This window comes from Homalodisca vitripennis, chromosome 2, assembly GCF_021130785.1.
Source record: "Homalodisca vitripennis isolate AUS2020 chromosome 2, UT_GWSS_2.1, whole genome shotgun sequence".
Taxonomy (NCBI): domain Eukaryota; kingdom Metazoa; phylum Arthropoda; class Insecta; order Hemiptera; family Cicadellidae; genus Homalodisca; species Homalodisca vitripennis.
In genome coordinates this window covers 219,931,368-219,948,999 of record NC_060208.1, presented here as the reverse complement: position 1 = coordinate 219,948,999, position 17,632 = coordinate 219,931,368, and the positions used below count along the sequence as shown (strand labels likewise).

At 32.5% G+C, this 17,632-nt stretch overlaps 1 protein-coding gene across 4 annotated transcripts in view; it reads left to right on the top strand.

Moving 5' to 3' along the window:
- The first annotated feature begins 3,036 nt into the window (after positions 1–3,036).
- The window catches only part of LOC124355415 (synaptic vesicle glycoprotein 2B-like), a 35,664-nt gene continuing 21,068 nt past the window's right edge, over positions 3,037–17,632 (top strand). Inside the window, exons 1-4 of one of the 4 annotated variants that reach the window (XM_046806554.1) lie at positions 3,037–3,262; positions 7,812–7,856; positions 10,010–10,171; positions 17,365–17,527. In XM_046806554.1, the coding sequence (XP_046662510.1) occupies positions 3,247–3,262; positions 7,812–7,856; positions 10,010–10,171; positions 17,365–17,527 (386 nt within the window). In that variant the 5' untranslated portion in view covers positions 3,037–3,246. Of the gene's footprint in view, positions 3,263–4,439; positions 4,485–6,627; positions 6,711–7,811; positions 7,857–10,009; positions 10,172–17,364; positions 17,528–17,632 lie in introns of those variants that run through there. The other 3 variants (XM_046806553.1, XM_046806552.1, XM_046806555.1) reach the window with 3 other exon arrangements.

The following is a 17,632-nucleotide window of genomic DNA, read 5'->3' as shown; positions in this document are numbered from 1 at the left end:
AAACAGATGTTTCAGTGACTTGAATAAAGTTACTTCGGTAAATTGATTGCTAACAGTTCATTCAGTTTTGTCAGACCCTTCAATGCCCTAAGAGACGATATAATAGTAGATTACTTTATAAAGAGGCAATATTTTGCTACGATTGTAGTACAATGTTAAAAATAATGAATAATGATATCTTAAAGTATGTTGTCGATTGTACAGTTACGCAAAACTTGTTTTGTGCAAAATTGATAAATGATTTTGATGGCTAATAAGAGGATTTCGGGTGTTTTTCATCGTTTATATTACAAAAATTAAAAAAAAAAACTACGTTTATAAACTATATGTCCTCTTCTTCCAGTGCCGAAACCTGGAATCGCCATAGTTAAACTACTCAACGGCAAAAAGTTTACGTCAATAAATAAAGCGTATACTTGAAAATCTCGCATAGGTCTGGAGAAGCACACACACACACACACACACACACACACACACACACACACACACACACACACACACACACACACACATGCTGCACCTAGCAGACTCGGGATGATGACTGATGATACATCCCGAGTCATGACAGCACAGAATGTAAACAAAAACTCGGGGAATGGACAGACACTTACGGTATGAAAGTCACAGATTGTTAAAAATTTGCTTCACTGTAAAAAACTGTTTAGTTCTCCTTTTATTTCAATAAAAATATTCTAAATCTCTAGTAGTAGTAAATCTCTAGGAAAATAATTTTCCTGTGCTATATTTAATCTGCTAGGAGTGTTTTCAACAGGATAAATTAATATTGACCACAAACTTATTTCCCATTTAAATGAACCATACAAGCTAATGTTTATTAATGTTGGCATGGAATTTCTGGAAACAACGGAAATGGTTTAAATAAGTATCTGTGTTGCATAATTTAATGTAAAGATAGTCTTCCGTTGAAAATACAAATCATGGTATTATTTGCGGATATTCTATTGCAAAGAATAAACGAGTTAATCTGTTTTAAAGAAAAATATTATATATTTTTATATATTATATTTTATTTTATATATATATATATATATTATATATATGTATATATATATATGTTACTATATATGTATATGTATATAAAACATAAGAATAATTAAGAAAGATATTCTATTAAAGAATATTACTCGACAAGAAGTAACAGAAAACTACGCAGTGATGCGAGGGACAGACTAACAAACTGAGGGGCTATAGTCTCGTGAGAAATACCCAGTACCGCATATACAACATTGTTTTGTAGTGATTCTAATGTAAGTACTCTTTTTAACCAAATTGAAAACAGTCTCAAGGAATGTGCAAACTGGTTTGATATCAATGGTCTTTTTTTGAATGGGGATAAAACCCAATCTGTTCTTTTCGCTCTTAGCTCTCTAGAACTTGGTTCACAAGATATAGGCTTTAGCGATAATGTCAAGCTATTAGGAATCAACATCGATTCAAAACTCTCACTGGGGTCCTCACATTCAGGATGTATGTAGCAGACTTTCTAGAGTAATATACCTTTTGTATAATTTGAAAAAGTATATCCCAAAAACTTATTTGAGAATGGCCTATTTTTCCTTTTTTCATTGTATAATCTCTTATGGTATACTGCTCTGGGGTTGAAGCACCAGTAAAAAAAAACACATTCTGTTACTCCAGAAAAAAGCAATGAGAGTAATTACTTACTCTAATTATAGAGCTCACTGCAGACCATTGTTTATAAGTGAAAAAATACCCACAGTTTTTAATTTGTACATATTTTATTGTCTAGTTAGAGTTAATTTGAGGATTGATTCTTCCTTGTTTAGGAATGAAATTCACAAGTACAACACCAGATACAGAGATTTACTTGATTTACCTCATGTAAGGCTTAGCAAGACACAAAACTCTTATTCTTACGTAGGCTTAAATATGTTCAGCAAACTTCCTAGAAATGCTTGTGAAACTGATTTTAAATGTTTTAAAACAAAATTGTACAGCTGGCTACTGAGGAATCCTTTTTACAGTGTAAATGAGTTTTTAGATCTTTCAACCATTGACATTAGCTTTAATTTATGACCTTGCCTTATCTGTGATATTACTGTTTAACTATTAGGAATGTTTTGTATATAATGGAATTTTTACTTTTATTAATTGATGACCTTGCCTTATTTTTGATATTGATGTTTTAATATTTTGAATGATATTTATATAGGGATCTTTTACATGCATGTTTTAACTTTTATTATTATTGTGTATTACCTTAAATGGAATTTTAAGTCTTAATTAGTTTGTCCTTCAAATATTGACTGACTTAACTTTACTGTTGTACTTAGCTTTATCTGTGTTACCATTTGTTAATTGTTAGTTTTAATTTTCTGTGAAAACTTGATTTTATTACTTGAACTCTATTTTAACTTTAAGTGAAGGTGTACCTGTAGAGACATAAGTAGTATTAACTATAATTTGTTTTGAATGCCTTGTGGCAACTTGACATCAACTGCATGAGTTACCTACTTGTTTTTGTTGCAATAAAGACTTTGACTTTGAATAACATGTTTTAGGTATTATTTTGACATTATGCGTAGCAAAAATTAATAAATGTTTAAGCACAATTGTTATTTACGGGCCTCGGAAACCCTTTTTTGAGGACTCACCAAGGAATCCAGAACCCAAGTGAAGCCCAAATTTATTAATATCCCTACGTGATCGGTCTTACCCAAGTGTAGAGACACATTAGATTTCTTGCACCATCTGCTTCAAATCGCACAATTTTTGTGAAGTTTTCACTTCTAAAACTGCAAACAAAAACTGAAGTATTGAGTTATCAGCATTTAACTTCAAAACCTATATCTTCAGGTAAGATCATAAAAACATCGAAACAGTGAGAAGCGACAACGTGATGTGTCGCCTTGTGTATTTTAATACTGGAAGAGTATTCACGACAGTTTTTATAAAGGTCGTCGAGATAATGTGAGTACATAGAAATTAAATTTGTTGACTTAAACAGATAAGAGATTTCAGAACAGAGATTAGAAAGCTACCAACTCATGTTGCTTTCTTCTTGACACCGACTTGCAGGTTAAAGGTGGCAAAAGATTGTACATAATGGTGCAATCTAATTGTTATGCTGAATCATTCTAGTTTTACCCGAGATATTTAGACCCTGGCGATAATAAAAGAGTGACAGTCTTCAAGATAAGTTCAGTGAGCTGTTTTTGCTCCTGCGGCACGTTACTGAGCAGCACGACTACTGGTATAACAGACATGCCGGTCAAGCAAGGTAATGTTTTGTTCTTCAGTAGATGTAGGGTTCCAGTTTACTAGAGTAAAAAAGTCTATAAAACTTCTGCAAGTGACCCGCAAGTATATACTATTCATATGAAACTGCTAGCTGAAACCTTTTTCGGAATGATTTTTGGTAACTTAATTAGTGGACTATATCCAAGTAAAGTAAAAGGGGCTTAACTGATTTATAGAAATTTAGCTATTACTACGTATAACATTAATCATATAGTAGGCTACTACAAAATTTAAGTGAAAAACTTTACTACCGAAGGTCAATAATGGAGCAAACGTTTTTAGTTACAATAAAATCCATTAATGATATTTTTAACGCCATAAACTTAAGCGAATACATTTTTAAATTACATTTCAATCTATAAGGTTTACTGACATATGTCCCTCTCTATTACGTATTAAGTTCGGTCTCGAAAATTTCTCTGATACCTACTCAATAAAATGTCACTCTAAAGCGAACTTGTAATTGAATTACTTAATAGTTATTCCCAGCTATTAGGCTAAATAAAACGCAGTTATTCTGTATGATTAACCGCAATATAGGAAGTCTAGTAGTTAGAGAAATATGTCAATGCAAAAGACTTTTAAAACTACAAATTTACTCTCCCCAATCGGCGAAAATACCTTGAAGATATTCTCCACAATTAGTTTTTCTCCTGAAAAAAATCTTTTAAATGGAGCGATTTAATGTAATAACATAATTAATACGTTCATGCTTAAATTTACTGCTTCTGATTCAAAATAAATTGTATAAAATTTGTAATTTTGAAAATACTTAGCGTATGTTGGATATGTTACATAAAAATCACTTTAATTTACTCAACAGTTTAAAATATTTATTTACTTATTAAAATATCAAATTATTTGTTTATTTCGGTTATGTTTGTTGAATACATTTATTATTTATATATTGAAAAACCTCTCTCGTAGCAATTTGGATGCCATTATCTTCTTAAAATTGTACAACTCCAAAATAAAAAATAAATACACGACCATCTTTCTTTTGTAACTACTGTATAGCTATAAAATGTATATCACGCCTTCGTAGTAGTAGAGACTTGATAACTTGGTAATTGACATTATTCTTAAAACCATTACCTTATATGCAAATGTATTAACCTTTACAATTATTTCCAATAACAGTTAATAATTATTTTTAGGAAAAAATGCAAACGTTGCGTTTGAGGACGCCATGGATATTGCTGGTAAGTAATATTTTTATTTATAATTATAATCCAAACTAATACTATATATGTGAAAGATTGTGAATTATGTTTGTATATTTGATACTAAATCTCAAAAAATCTAGTACACAGATGTTAAACAGAATTTGCATTGTTGCTTATTGGATATTAGAAATAATGCATAGACACAATAACTCCTTAATTCCCTCTTGAAATTATTGTGTCTTTGCATGAAATTATAGATGTATTTCTATACATCTCATTATAAAAATCATTAACTACAGAACTTTTTGCATCTCATGAGAAAAGTAACGTCTGTTGTAGGGTGCTGTTAATACTAATGACAGTACTATTATCTGTTTGCTGCAGATACCATAAATAACAAATTCAGTAACACTTTGTATATTTTTGATGCTCTAAATTAGTTTTCTTCTAACCACTCCAAAATGGGCTAGAAGGTAGGAATACATGTTATCAGGACATCAGTTGTTCAGCAGGAAATTGTGGTAGAAGCTGTTGTAAACTGCAAGTATATTATAAGTTCGAAAATGTTAATGTGATTTATACTTTAAAGCAGTAAAACTTAAGATAGTTTCTTATCAATAAATATATTAAGTGTTTATAGTATGTCAATTGTATGATACTTGAAACTAATTATTAATAGATTTATTATTCATCATTAATTGGAATAATATATATTTACATAGATATCTTTAACTTGATCAGGATAATTTTGTATGTTAGAGACGTTAGGTACAGCAATTAGTTTGATAATAAGGATAAAAATTATAACATCAAAGGTTTCTATATCTTTTTATAAACGCTATGTTCTTATAAAATTGCTTTAATCTTTCTTCATAAGGCAATACAGATTTTACTTATCAACCATGTACCCATCGTTGTGGGAGAAATAATGAATAATGAGTTTGTATTTGTAAATTAGTACGTCCTTGATAATAAAGAGATCTATATATGTCAGTCCAATAGTTAATGGTTTGCAGGAGCCCAGAAATGTTAGAGCTTAACAACATATTCCTATCACATATTTATTCTTGCTTAGCAATTTTTCTTGTTGAAGTTTCCAATAAATTTCGTAACTTACTGTATATAGTTGAAGTTTTAATTATCAATAACTACGACCTGTGCTCTTCTAGATAAGTTATTCAATTAACCCCCCCCCCCCACAGGGGACCTTAAATTGCCTAAATTCAGTATAATCATAAAATGTCCTCGACACATAAAAGATCCTGACCAGTTTATAAATTATGAATGATGTAGAATTCAGTGTCCATTTCAATAATAATAAATATTCTTCTGCCGCTGCCCGCCTATAACAAACCTCAAACTAATTTTGGTTGAGCTGAGACATTTTATTAATTTTTAAATTAAAGAAAAATTATTCACAAACATAGCTTTGCTATGGTGGAAAGTGTTCATTCAACATTCATTGGTGAATTTAGCTCCATTCCTAACGTCGCACTGAGAGGTAAACTGTACTATACCCATTAAACTGAAGAAAAGAGCAACAAATTAGGAAATATTATAACAACAATACTTGTAATTCACTATATTTTCGACGTAACCGATACTCTCACTCATTACAGTGTGTAATCAGCTAATAATATGTAAGTCATATTATTGCAGTATTCGATATGATATATTTGCTGCAATTAAATTTTATTTTAACTAATAGAGTGAAATTCGACCTGTAAATACTTAACTAACTGATATATAAGCTACTAAATAAAATACGAGTTTAAGAACTGTTCAAAAGCTCACAGATTGGTTGATAATCCTTAATGAGGTATTACTACGAAAGAAAAAAGGCCGAATGAACTCCTCTACATTTCTTGAGTGGATTAATATCAGAGTGAAGTTGGAGCTACTCAACTAGGACCGGTGTTGGAAAAAACGAAAAATGGAAGTAAACGTAGATTTTAAAAATGTGTCGAAACGTAATAATTTATTAAAAAACTTTCTTGGGCTCATGATATAAGTGTTAAAATTGTAAATAATATTTGTGAAGCACGTACTACCATTTTTGCCACTGGTCTCTGGACTGAGCTAACATAGTGTCTGTACAGGTTACGGAAAGTTCAGCATGTCATCATCATCCTGGCTGGACTGGCCATGTGCACATCACTGCTGGGATCTGTCGACGTCTCCTTCATCCTTCCTGCGGCAGAATGTGACCTCAAACTGTCATCCAAGGACAAGGGTCTCCTGAGAGTTCTGCGTTCTTTATTGGTAAGGGTCAATCGGAGTTAACAAAAACCCACTTTATTTACTAAAGGCAATGCCCTTTTATACATCGTTAATTACATTGCATTATTGCCAATGGCGTAGTTGTAGCGGGTACACGATTATCGCAAGATAACCGGACCAAGCAACGTCGATCGTGGTTTGCTGCTTGGATGGGTGACCGCTGAGCAATCCCGTCCTTGCAAGCAATTCACCTGCCCGGCTGGTGGTGGTTCGGAAGTCAACTTTAAGCCGTTGTTCCCCACGTTACGTCTGGTAAAATTAGACATCTTTCCCTTTTACTTTTAATTTACATTACGCATTTACAGGAAAATTTAAACTATGAGGTAAGTATTAGATAACCTACGTATTTAGAAAATATAATAATGCCAATTTTATTCCAAGGGGTAAGACTATTATATAATAAATATGATAGAATAAATAAATTTAAAATGCCTTCATTTTCCAAGCGTTTTTAATACATAAACTGTTTCTTAGAATATCTCGCGCCAATGATACATGCCTAATTACTACTTAAGAAACTAAATAAAAATAACCTACATGATAGCGCACAAAGTGTAATAAAAATTACAAAAACAGTTATAAACGACGTGATTAAAACAGTTTTAAAGAAAAGTCAAATATAGAAATTTACTAGAGTTTATTTAATTAAAGCATATCAAAGTTCAAAACACGTACCAACTTATTCAAAAAACCCTACTTGATTGATGTATGTTGGATATGTTACATAAAAATCACTTTAATTTACTCAACAGTTTAAAATATTTATTTACTTATTAAAATATCAAATTATTTGTTTATTTCGGTTATGTTTTGTTGAATCCATTTATTATTTATATATTGCAAAACCTCTCTCGTAGCAATTTGGATGCCATTATCTTCTTAAAACTGTACAACTACAAAATAAAAAATAAATACACGACCATCTTTCTTTGTAACTACTGTATAGCTATAAATGTATATCACGCCTTCATAGTAGTAGAGATTTGATAACTTGGTAATTGAAATTATTCTTAAACCATTACTTTATCTGCAATGTATTAACCTTTACAATTATTTCCAATAACAGTTAATAATTATTTTTAGGAAAAAATGCAAACGTTGCGTTTGAGGACGCCATGGATATTGCTGGTAAGTAATATTTTTATTTAATTATAATCCAACTAATACTATATATGTGAAAGATTGTGAATTATGTTTGTATATTTGATACTAAATCTCAAAAAAATCTAGTACACAGATGTTAAACAAAATTTGGCATTGTTGCTTATTGGATATTAGAATAATGCATAGACACAATAACTCCTTAATTCCCTCTTGAATTATTGTGTCTTTGCATGAATTATAGATGTATTTCTATACATCTCATTATAAAATCATTATTACAGAACTTTTTGCATCTCATGAGAAAAGTAACGTCTGTTGTAGGGTGCTGTTAATACTAATGACAGTACTATTATCTGTTTGCTGCAGATACCAGAAATAACAAATTCAGTAACACTTTGCATATTTTTGATGCTCTAAATTAGTTTTCTTCTAACCACTCCAAAATGGGCTAGAAGGTAGGAATATCCTATAGTAATCATCATTCCTTAAAGGGGTTAAGTAAACAGAATATTACTATGATGTCTTAGTTGTTCAGCAGGAAATTGTGGTAGAAGCTGTGGTAAACTGCAAGTATATTATAAGTTCGAAAAATAATTGATTCATTGAATATTTTAGCAATTGATGTAATTCATAATTTAAAGCAGTAAAACTTAAGATGGTTTCTTATCCATAAATATATTAAGAAATATATTAAATGTTTATAGTATGTCATTATAGGATACTTTAAACTAATTATTAATAGATTTATTATTCATCATTAATTGGAATAATATATATTTACATAGATATCTATAACTTGGTCAGGATAATTTTGTATGTTAGAGACGTTAGGTACAGCAATTAGTTTGATAATAAGGATAACAATTATAACATCAAAGGTTCTATATATCTTTTTATAAACGCTATGTTCTTATAAAATTGCTTTAATCTTTCTTCATAAGGCAATACAGATTTTACTTATCAACCATGTACCCATCGTTGTGGGAGAAATAATGAATAATGAGTTTGTATTTGTAAATTAGTACGTCCTTGATAATAAAGAGATCTATATATGTCAGTCCAATAGTTAATGGTTTGCAGGAGCCCAGAAATGTTAGAGCTTAACAACATATTCCTATCACACCACATATTTATTCTTGCTTAGCAATTTTTCTTGTTGAAGTTTCCAATAAATTTCGTAACTTACTGTATATAGTTGAAGTTATATCAATAACTACGACCTGTGTTCTTCTAGATGAGTTATTCAGTTAACCCCCCCCCCCACAGGGGACCTTAAATTGCCTAAATTCAGTATAATCATAAAAGGTCCTCGACACATAAAAGATCCTGACCAGTTTATAAATTATGAATGATGTAGAATTCAGTGTCCATTTCAATAATAATAAATATTCTCCTGCACTTGCCCGCCTATAACAAACCTCATACTAATTTGGTTGAGCTGAGACATTTTATTAATTTTAAATTAGAGAAAAATGATTCACAAACATAGCTTTGCTATGATGGAAAGGGTTCATTCAACGTTCATGCTGAATTTATCTCCATTCCTAACGTCGCACTGAGAGGTAAACTGTACTATACCATTAAACTGAAGAATAGCAACAAATTTAGCAAACATTATAACAACAATACTTGTAATTCACAATATTTTCGACGTAACCGATACTCTCACTCATTACAGTGTGTAATCAGCTAATCTATGTAAGTCATATTATTGCAGTATTCGTTATGATGTAATTGCTGCAATTAAATTTTATTTTAACTAATAGAGTGAAATTCTACCTGTAAATACTCAACTCATTGATATATTAAGCCACTACAAAAAATAAGTTTGTAAATGAGTTTAAGAACTTTTCAAAAGCTCACTGATTGGTTGATAATTCCTTAATGAGGTATAACTACGAAATAAAAAAGGCTGAATTAACTCTTCCACATTTCTTGAGTGGATTAGTATCAGAGTGAAGTTGGAGCTACTCAACTAGGACCGGTGTTGGAAAAAATCTTTTAGGAAATCGGTTAGGAAAAAACGTAGATTTTAAAATGTCCAGAATGTAATAATTCATTAAACAATTTTCTTGGGCTCATGATATAAGTGTAAAAATTGTAAATAATATTTGGGAAGGACGTATTACCATTGTTGCCACTGGTCTCTGGACTGAGCTAACATAGTGTCTGTACAGGTTACGGAAAGTTCAGCATGTTCATCATCATCCTGGCTGGACTGGCCATGTGCACATCACTGCTGGGATCTGTCGACGTGTCATTCATCCTTCCTGCCGCAGAATGTGATCTCAAACTGTCATCCAAGGACAAGGGTCTCCTTAGTTCAGCGTTCTTTATAGGTAAGGGTCAATCGGAGATAACAAAACATAAAGTACATTAATTTTTATTCACTAAAGGCATTGCCCTTTTATGCATCGTTAATGGCATTGCATTATTGCCAATGGCGTTGTGTAGCGGGTACAACGGTTATCGCAAGATAACCGGACCAAGCAACGTCGATCGTGGTTGCTGCTTGGATGGGTGACCGCTGAGCAATCCCGTCCTTGCAAGCAGTTCGCCTGCCCGGCCGTTGGTGGTGGTTCGGAAGTCACCTTTAAGCCGTTGGTCCCCACGTTGAGTGCTGTAGAGGGCTTATTAGCCCTAACTTCGTCTGGTAAAATAAGACATCTTTCCTTTACTTTTAACTTTTAATTTACATTACGCATTTATAGGACAATTTAAACTAAGATGTATGTATTAGATAACCAACGTATTTAGAAAATATAATAATGCTTCGAGTACAATACATTGTTATAATTGACAATAATATATAACATAAAAATTATATTTACAAATAATAAATTACATTTATATATTGATGATATTCCAACGGTAAGACTATTGCATAATAAATATGATAGAATAAATAAATAAAAATGCCTTAATTTTCTATGTTTTTTAATACATAACTGTTTCTTAGAATATCTCGCACCAATGATACATGCCTAATTAATACTTAGCATATAAATAAAAATAACCTACATGATAGCGCACAAAATTTAATAAATATATTTAAAAACAGTTATAACGACATGATGAAAACAGTTTTAAAGAAAAGTCAAATATATAAATTTACTAGAGTTTATTTAATTAAAGCATATCAAAGTTCAAAACACCTACCAACTTATTCAAAAACCCTACTTCATTCAGTCAAAATCTGAACCTGACGGCCGAGTTTTGAATCCCTTTTGAATCCTACAAAAATCTCCTCCCCTCCCCGAGATACTATTTCAGTATGGAGGGTAGCCGGAGTAAAACAATGATAATACAAATGACTGCATGATAAAAGAGATACGGCTGGATTTGTTACCAACATAATTTATGCAGATCGAGAATAATCCTTATCCCAACATAAAGAGATTATTCTCTTTGAACAATCAACAACTTATGCTGAACATAAAGAGGCTTCAAGTCCCCAAGGGAAAAAAACATGTACGTGCACCTTTGACCCAAGTAAGTATCATGGGCGCCATTGCCTTGTTTCGAAATTTTACAAGTTATATTAAATTTTAATCAGGGTTTGTGCAAGATAAACACTAAATAAATCAATAAAAGTGGAAATGTATTTATAACCACTTCACTGGTACTCGAAATCGGATCCCTCAGGTGATGAGGGAGAATGCTGGCCATTAAACCACAGAAAATTTATTTAAGAATATCAGTTATTTATATTTGGCTCTATTCTGGCATACTCGTGTTGAATAAGCTAACTAACATGTGAATATATTTACATCATTTTTATGAGATAAAAATATAATTTTGTCCTTTCGTTGAGAATAAATTACTAGCCTAACACTAAAAATTTTAATTTAGTAGTACTGCCTATTGTGATATTTCACTTTAGGCCTACGTTAATAAACTAATTCACATTTTCATAACATTACTAAATTACTTTTATAAGACTACATTGATACTTTTTCAATGTTCGTAGAAATTGATTATTTATACTCCGTATAGGTTTCCTCACTGAATAGTTAATTTTATCACAAGATATACCTGAGTATAATAACAGACTTCACAGAGAGGCCTAAAAATGTTTAATCTATCACTCATTTCATTCTTGAGATACCCTGCGTACTGACAGACAATCATGTAGAAAAGGTATTTTTACAACTCCCACAGAAGACAAAACATTGTACCAACCAGACTACTGAGTTATAGGCTATAATAACGCTTAATTTCCATGAATACATTAGCACGACTAAATAATATTAATTTAGAAATGAAGTTTCATTTAAAATGTCAAGTCTGCATATTAACTCTCTTCGATACATGTCGATACTAATTCACATGTAAAAATGTCAAGTCACTGTAATCAGGTTGCTTATACCCTTTTTTTGTTTAAGTTTTTTCGTTCAAATCATAGTCACCCATAAGGCCAATGTAAAATGTTTGCTAACGCTCAGCCAAATCACATCAAGTGATATTAATTATTATCCCAACGTGTAATCTTCCATAGGTTTAAAAACATGTCAACAAAGCTGATCTCAAGTTAAATATATTCTCAAGTTACAGCGTTAATTATAAACAGTAGATAATGAAGATTAGTGTAAACCGTGAGGTCTCAGTTGTTCATGCAAGATAAGGCAATGTGTTTACTGGTTGGGAGTTGCGTAAAGGCATGACTGTGTATGTGTTTGTTATTTTAGCTATATTTTAAAGCACTTTGATCCAGTATGTTCATGTAAAAAATGTATACTATATTTTATTATTGAACAATCTTAATTTAATAGTTGAGGCCGCGTTATAAAGTATAGATGGATAAAATTAGATATGGAGTCAAAAGGAGTCAGTCTCAGAACCAAAACTGTTTTTTACACAATTATCTTTGTATTCTTATAGAATACGTAATATATGTACGTTGTGTTGCAAATTTTATGCACACCGAAGGGATACTGAACACTATACAGCAAATATTAATGTTTGAAGAAATGGTGATTAATAAGACCATGAAATTAATATGGTGAAGTTAATTATCGGAAGCGTCGTTCTCTCGCTGCGCTCAAAAAATGTTTTGGTCAACATTTTAAAACTATCACAGCTCTCATATTATTACCTGTACTGAACGAATTTTTGCGTGAAATCTGCACAAAATTTCCTCTAGTTTTTAAATAACAGAAAGAAGAAATTTTTTTGACCAGAAAAGTAGGAGGTGAGGGGTTTCAGTCAATTTTTAAATTCGCGCCTATTTTTTTATTATTACTGATTTCAAAAATACCATATATATTATAATTTATTCGTGTTTAACATATTGTATAGCCTTGATTGTGAATGCCTAAGCCATTCCTTTACCAAGCGGGCCCTAATCATAATTTTTTATGGGTATATAAATGCAATATTGAAGAAAGGGGCAAAGCAGCAACTGACACATTTGTCACATGTCATGTTATTTTAGTTTGATGCGTTTCAAACTAATCGCCACACATATATCGGAGATATATATATATGTTCGTCTGCGCCCCAACCAACGAAATTACACATTTCCTAACTAAAAAATACACATAAGATTTATCGCGTCTTTGTCAGGCTGTTTCTTTCATTGACTACAATTGTATAACTGAAATATACACTATGTAAATTATCACAAATTTGTCATATAAAATTGTAAGATAAAAATCATAAACACATGTTTCCGTTTTTATGTTTTTTTTACGTGGGAGTTACACACCCATTTCCGGTACAAGTGTGGTGAATTAGGTTGAACTAATTGGCATGTCCCAGAAGGTAAAACAAAATTCTGCGTGCTCTGTCTCTAAATATAAAAAGGGTTTCATCATTTAATAATTAACAAGCTAAGAATGTACTGTCGAAAATAGTTTTAATGTACAGTAAAGTAAATTATAAAAGATATTCAGTTCGTACCTTTTTATTTTTTAATTGCTGTTACCAGGCGTCCTGAACGAAAAATGTTCTACTCATTAAAAGCACCTATGGTTTAATACGGTTAAATACTATTATATTTCTCAATCCGGGTACGTTTTATTTCACTATTTATGGTTAAGAGGGTCAAAGATCAAGGATATGATTCTTACATCAGGTTTTGCATAATATTTGCATACATTTGAAGAATTATACTTCCCAAATTACAGCAGAATTTGGCTTGCTTATCTTTTCAAGAAAGTCATGATGTTTATATAGTTATGGAAAACCTGCGCCATCCTAAATGCGTAGATTTCGGGTCAAAGATATTTTCAAAGTCTCAATATATTTTGTCTTGTTCTCCTTTAAAGAAAATATACATGCATACGTCGGACTGAAAAGCCTACTAAGGTAAAAAAAAAAACATTTACTTAAAGTTTTGAAGGGGAAAATCGTAACAGGTTCATGAAAAATCCCCAATATAATCGTTTATACCACGTATTGCGTGATATCACTCTTGTTGTTGTTCGGAAAATATAATTTCTCGTCGAGCCACTGTTCACTATCCTGTTTTTTAATCTATTGTAAAAACGCCATATTACAATTTTAAGAAAGTCAAACAGTCTTGAGTACTTTATGTATAATCATTCACAGCTTTGTTCATTACGGTAGGTTTTATAACAGTGATTAAACTTCAAATTTATTATATGTTTTACATTTCCCACTGGCATGATCTGTAGTTAACGAGTGATAGTAACTTGGTATTTTATATCTGCATTACACCACTACTGCCAATTTTAATGTACACCAATGTATTACCCTCTATGACGAACTTCGGTTGAAGTTGTGGGTTAAATTTGGAATATAAAATATAAATAGTGTTTTCCAAATGATAAATTTTTGTGGGGAAACGTTTCCAGTTTTCTTTTCATCTAAATCGTTATAGTACTTCCGACACAAAAAAAGTCTGACACACACAGAAAACTTTCAGTTATTAAACGTCTTTTTTAAATGATAAAAATGAAAAACTTATATAAGGCAGATGAAATGTTCACAATAAATTATTAAAAAAATGTTCTGAAAGTTTAAGATGTCTTTATTAATATGCGCCCAACTGTACTTCGGTACAGCACGGTTTTACTCTCAAATTTCGACGCGTCAAAAGCATCACAACCGATTTCATTCTTAGGGTAATTCATATATCGCTTAAGAAAAAAGAAAATTGCTTTATAATTTTGATGAAAATTACTTGTACCTCACCTGATGAAGTGTATTAGTATAATACATAACATGTTTTAAGTATTTGTAGTAAATGATGAACCAAGAAAAAAACTATAACAATAATTTTAATATGGTAATATGTTTACAAGTGCAATGCAAAAACACAACCTATCTGGTTACCTAGCCGATACTCTAGGGAGAAGATATGTTCTCGTGAGAGAATTGTCACTCAACGTTTTGATCTGCATATTGAGCATGATTGCTCCAAAATGTTAGTAATTCTTTATGGAGAAGGTTTCACCGGAATTCTGTACATTGTACTCAAGTCATTATGTTTGCAGGTACAATAGCTGGATCCTACCTTTCCAGTTAATGGGATGATACTCTAAGGAGGATATATTATCTTATGAGAGCATTGTCACTCATTGTCTCGATCTGCAACTTGGGCACGATTGCTCAAAAACTTTAGTCTTTCTTCGTCTTGATGGTTTTCACCGGAAAACTGTAAATTTTACTCAAGTAAATTGTTTACAGGTACAATAGCCGGATCTCACCTGCTCGGTTACCTGGCCGATACTCTGGAGAGGAGATATGTTTGATGAGAGGATTGTCACTCAACGTCTTGTTCTTCATCTTGGCCACTAATGCTCTCAAATTTTAATCTTCTTCGGGTTTTCAAAGGAATTCTGTAAAATCACTGAAAATGTGTTTGCAGGTACATAGCCGGATACCTGTCCGGTTACCTGGCCGATACTCTGGGAGGAGATATGATGAGAGGATTGTCACTCAATGTCTCTTGGCCACTAATGCTCTCAAATTTAGGTCCTTCTCGTCCTAAAGGTTTTCAAAGGAATTCTGTAAAATCACTCAAGAAAATACAGGTACAATAGCCGGATCCCACCTGTCCGGTTACACGGAGATATGTTCTGATGAGACACTCAACGTTTGTTCTACATCTTGGCACGATTGCTAAACAATTTTAGTTTTCTTAGTCGTGATGGTTTTCAAAGTAACTCTGTGAATGTTACTCAGAAAATGTATTTACAGGTACAATATCCGGATCTCACCTGTCCGGTTTCTGGCCGATACTCTGGGGAGGATATATGTTATGATGAGAGGATTGTCACTCAACGTCTTGTTCTTCATCTTGGCCACTATTGCTCTCAAATTTTAGTCTTTCTTCGTCCTAAAGGTTTTCAAAGGAATTCTGTAAAATCACTCAAGAAAATGTGTTTACAGGTACAATAGCCGGATCCCACCTGTCCGGTTACCTGGCCGATACTCTGGGGAGGATATATGTTATGATGAGAGGATTGTCACTCAACGTCTTGTTCTACATCTTGGGCACGATTGCTAAACAAATTTTTAGTTTTTCTTCGTCGTGATGGTTTTCAAAGTAACTCTGTAAAATGTTACTCAATAAAATGTGATTTACTGGTACAATAGCCGGATCTCACCTGTCCGGTTACCTGGCCGATACTCTGGGGAGGAGATATGTTATGATGAGAGGATTGTCACTCAATGTCTTGTTCTTCATCTTGGCCACTATTGCTCTCAAATTTTAGTCTTTCTTCGTCCTAAAGGTTTTTCAAAGGAATTCTGTAAAATCACTCAAGAAAATGTGTTTACAGGTACAATAGCCGGATCCCACCTGTCCGGTTACCTGGCGATACTCTGGGGAGGATATATGTTCTGATGAGAGGATTGTCACTCAACGTCTTGTTCTTCATCTTGGGCACGATTGCTTTTCAAATTTTAGTCTTTCTTAGTCGTGATGGTTTTCAAAGTAACTCTGTGAAATGTTACTCAGAAAATGTATTTACAGGTACAATAGCCGGATCTCACCTGTCCGGTTACCTGGCCGATACTCTGGGGAGGATATATGTTCTGATGAGAGGATTGTCACTCAATGTCTTGTTCTTCATCTTGGCCACTAATTGCTCTCAAATTTTAGTCTTTCTTCGTCCTAAAGGTTTTCAAAGGAATTCTGTAAAATCACTCAAGAAAATGTGTTTACAGGTACAATAGCCGGATCCCACCTGTCCGGTTACCTGGCCGATACTCTGGGGAGGATTATGTTTTCTGATGAGAGGATTGTCACTCAACGTCTTGTTCTACATCTTGGGCCACGATTGCTAAACAAATTTTAGTCTTTCTTCGTCCTGATGGTTTTCAAAGGAATTCTTGAAAAATGTTCACTCAAGAAAATGTATTTACAGGTACAATAGCCGGATCTCACCTGTCCGGTTACCTGGCCGATACTCTGGGGAGGAGATATGTTCTGATGAGAGGATTGTCACTCAATGTCTTGTTCTTCATCTTGGCCACTATTGCTCTCAAATTTTAGTCTTTCTTCGTCCTAAAGGTTTTCAAAGGAATTTCTGTAAAATCACTCAAGAAAATGTGTTTACAGGTACAATAGCCGGATCCCACCTGTCCGGTTACCTGGCCGATACTCTGGGGAGGAGATATGTTCTGATGAGAGGATTGTCACTCAATGTCTTGTTCTACATCTTGGGCACGTTTGCTCCCAACTATTGGTCATTTTTCATAGTCAAGGTTGCATCTGGAATCTTGTAAGTTCTATTACTAAATTAAGATAAGTAATATGCATTTGTAAGTTGCATTTTCTGTTAGTTTTCTCACAGTTCCAATTTCATATGTGATGAATTTTCTTTGAA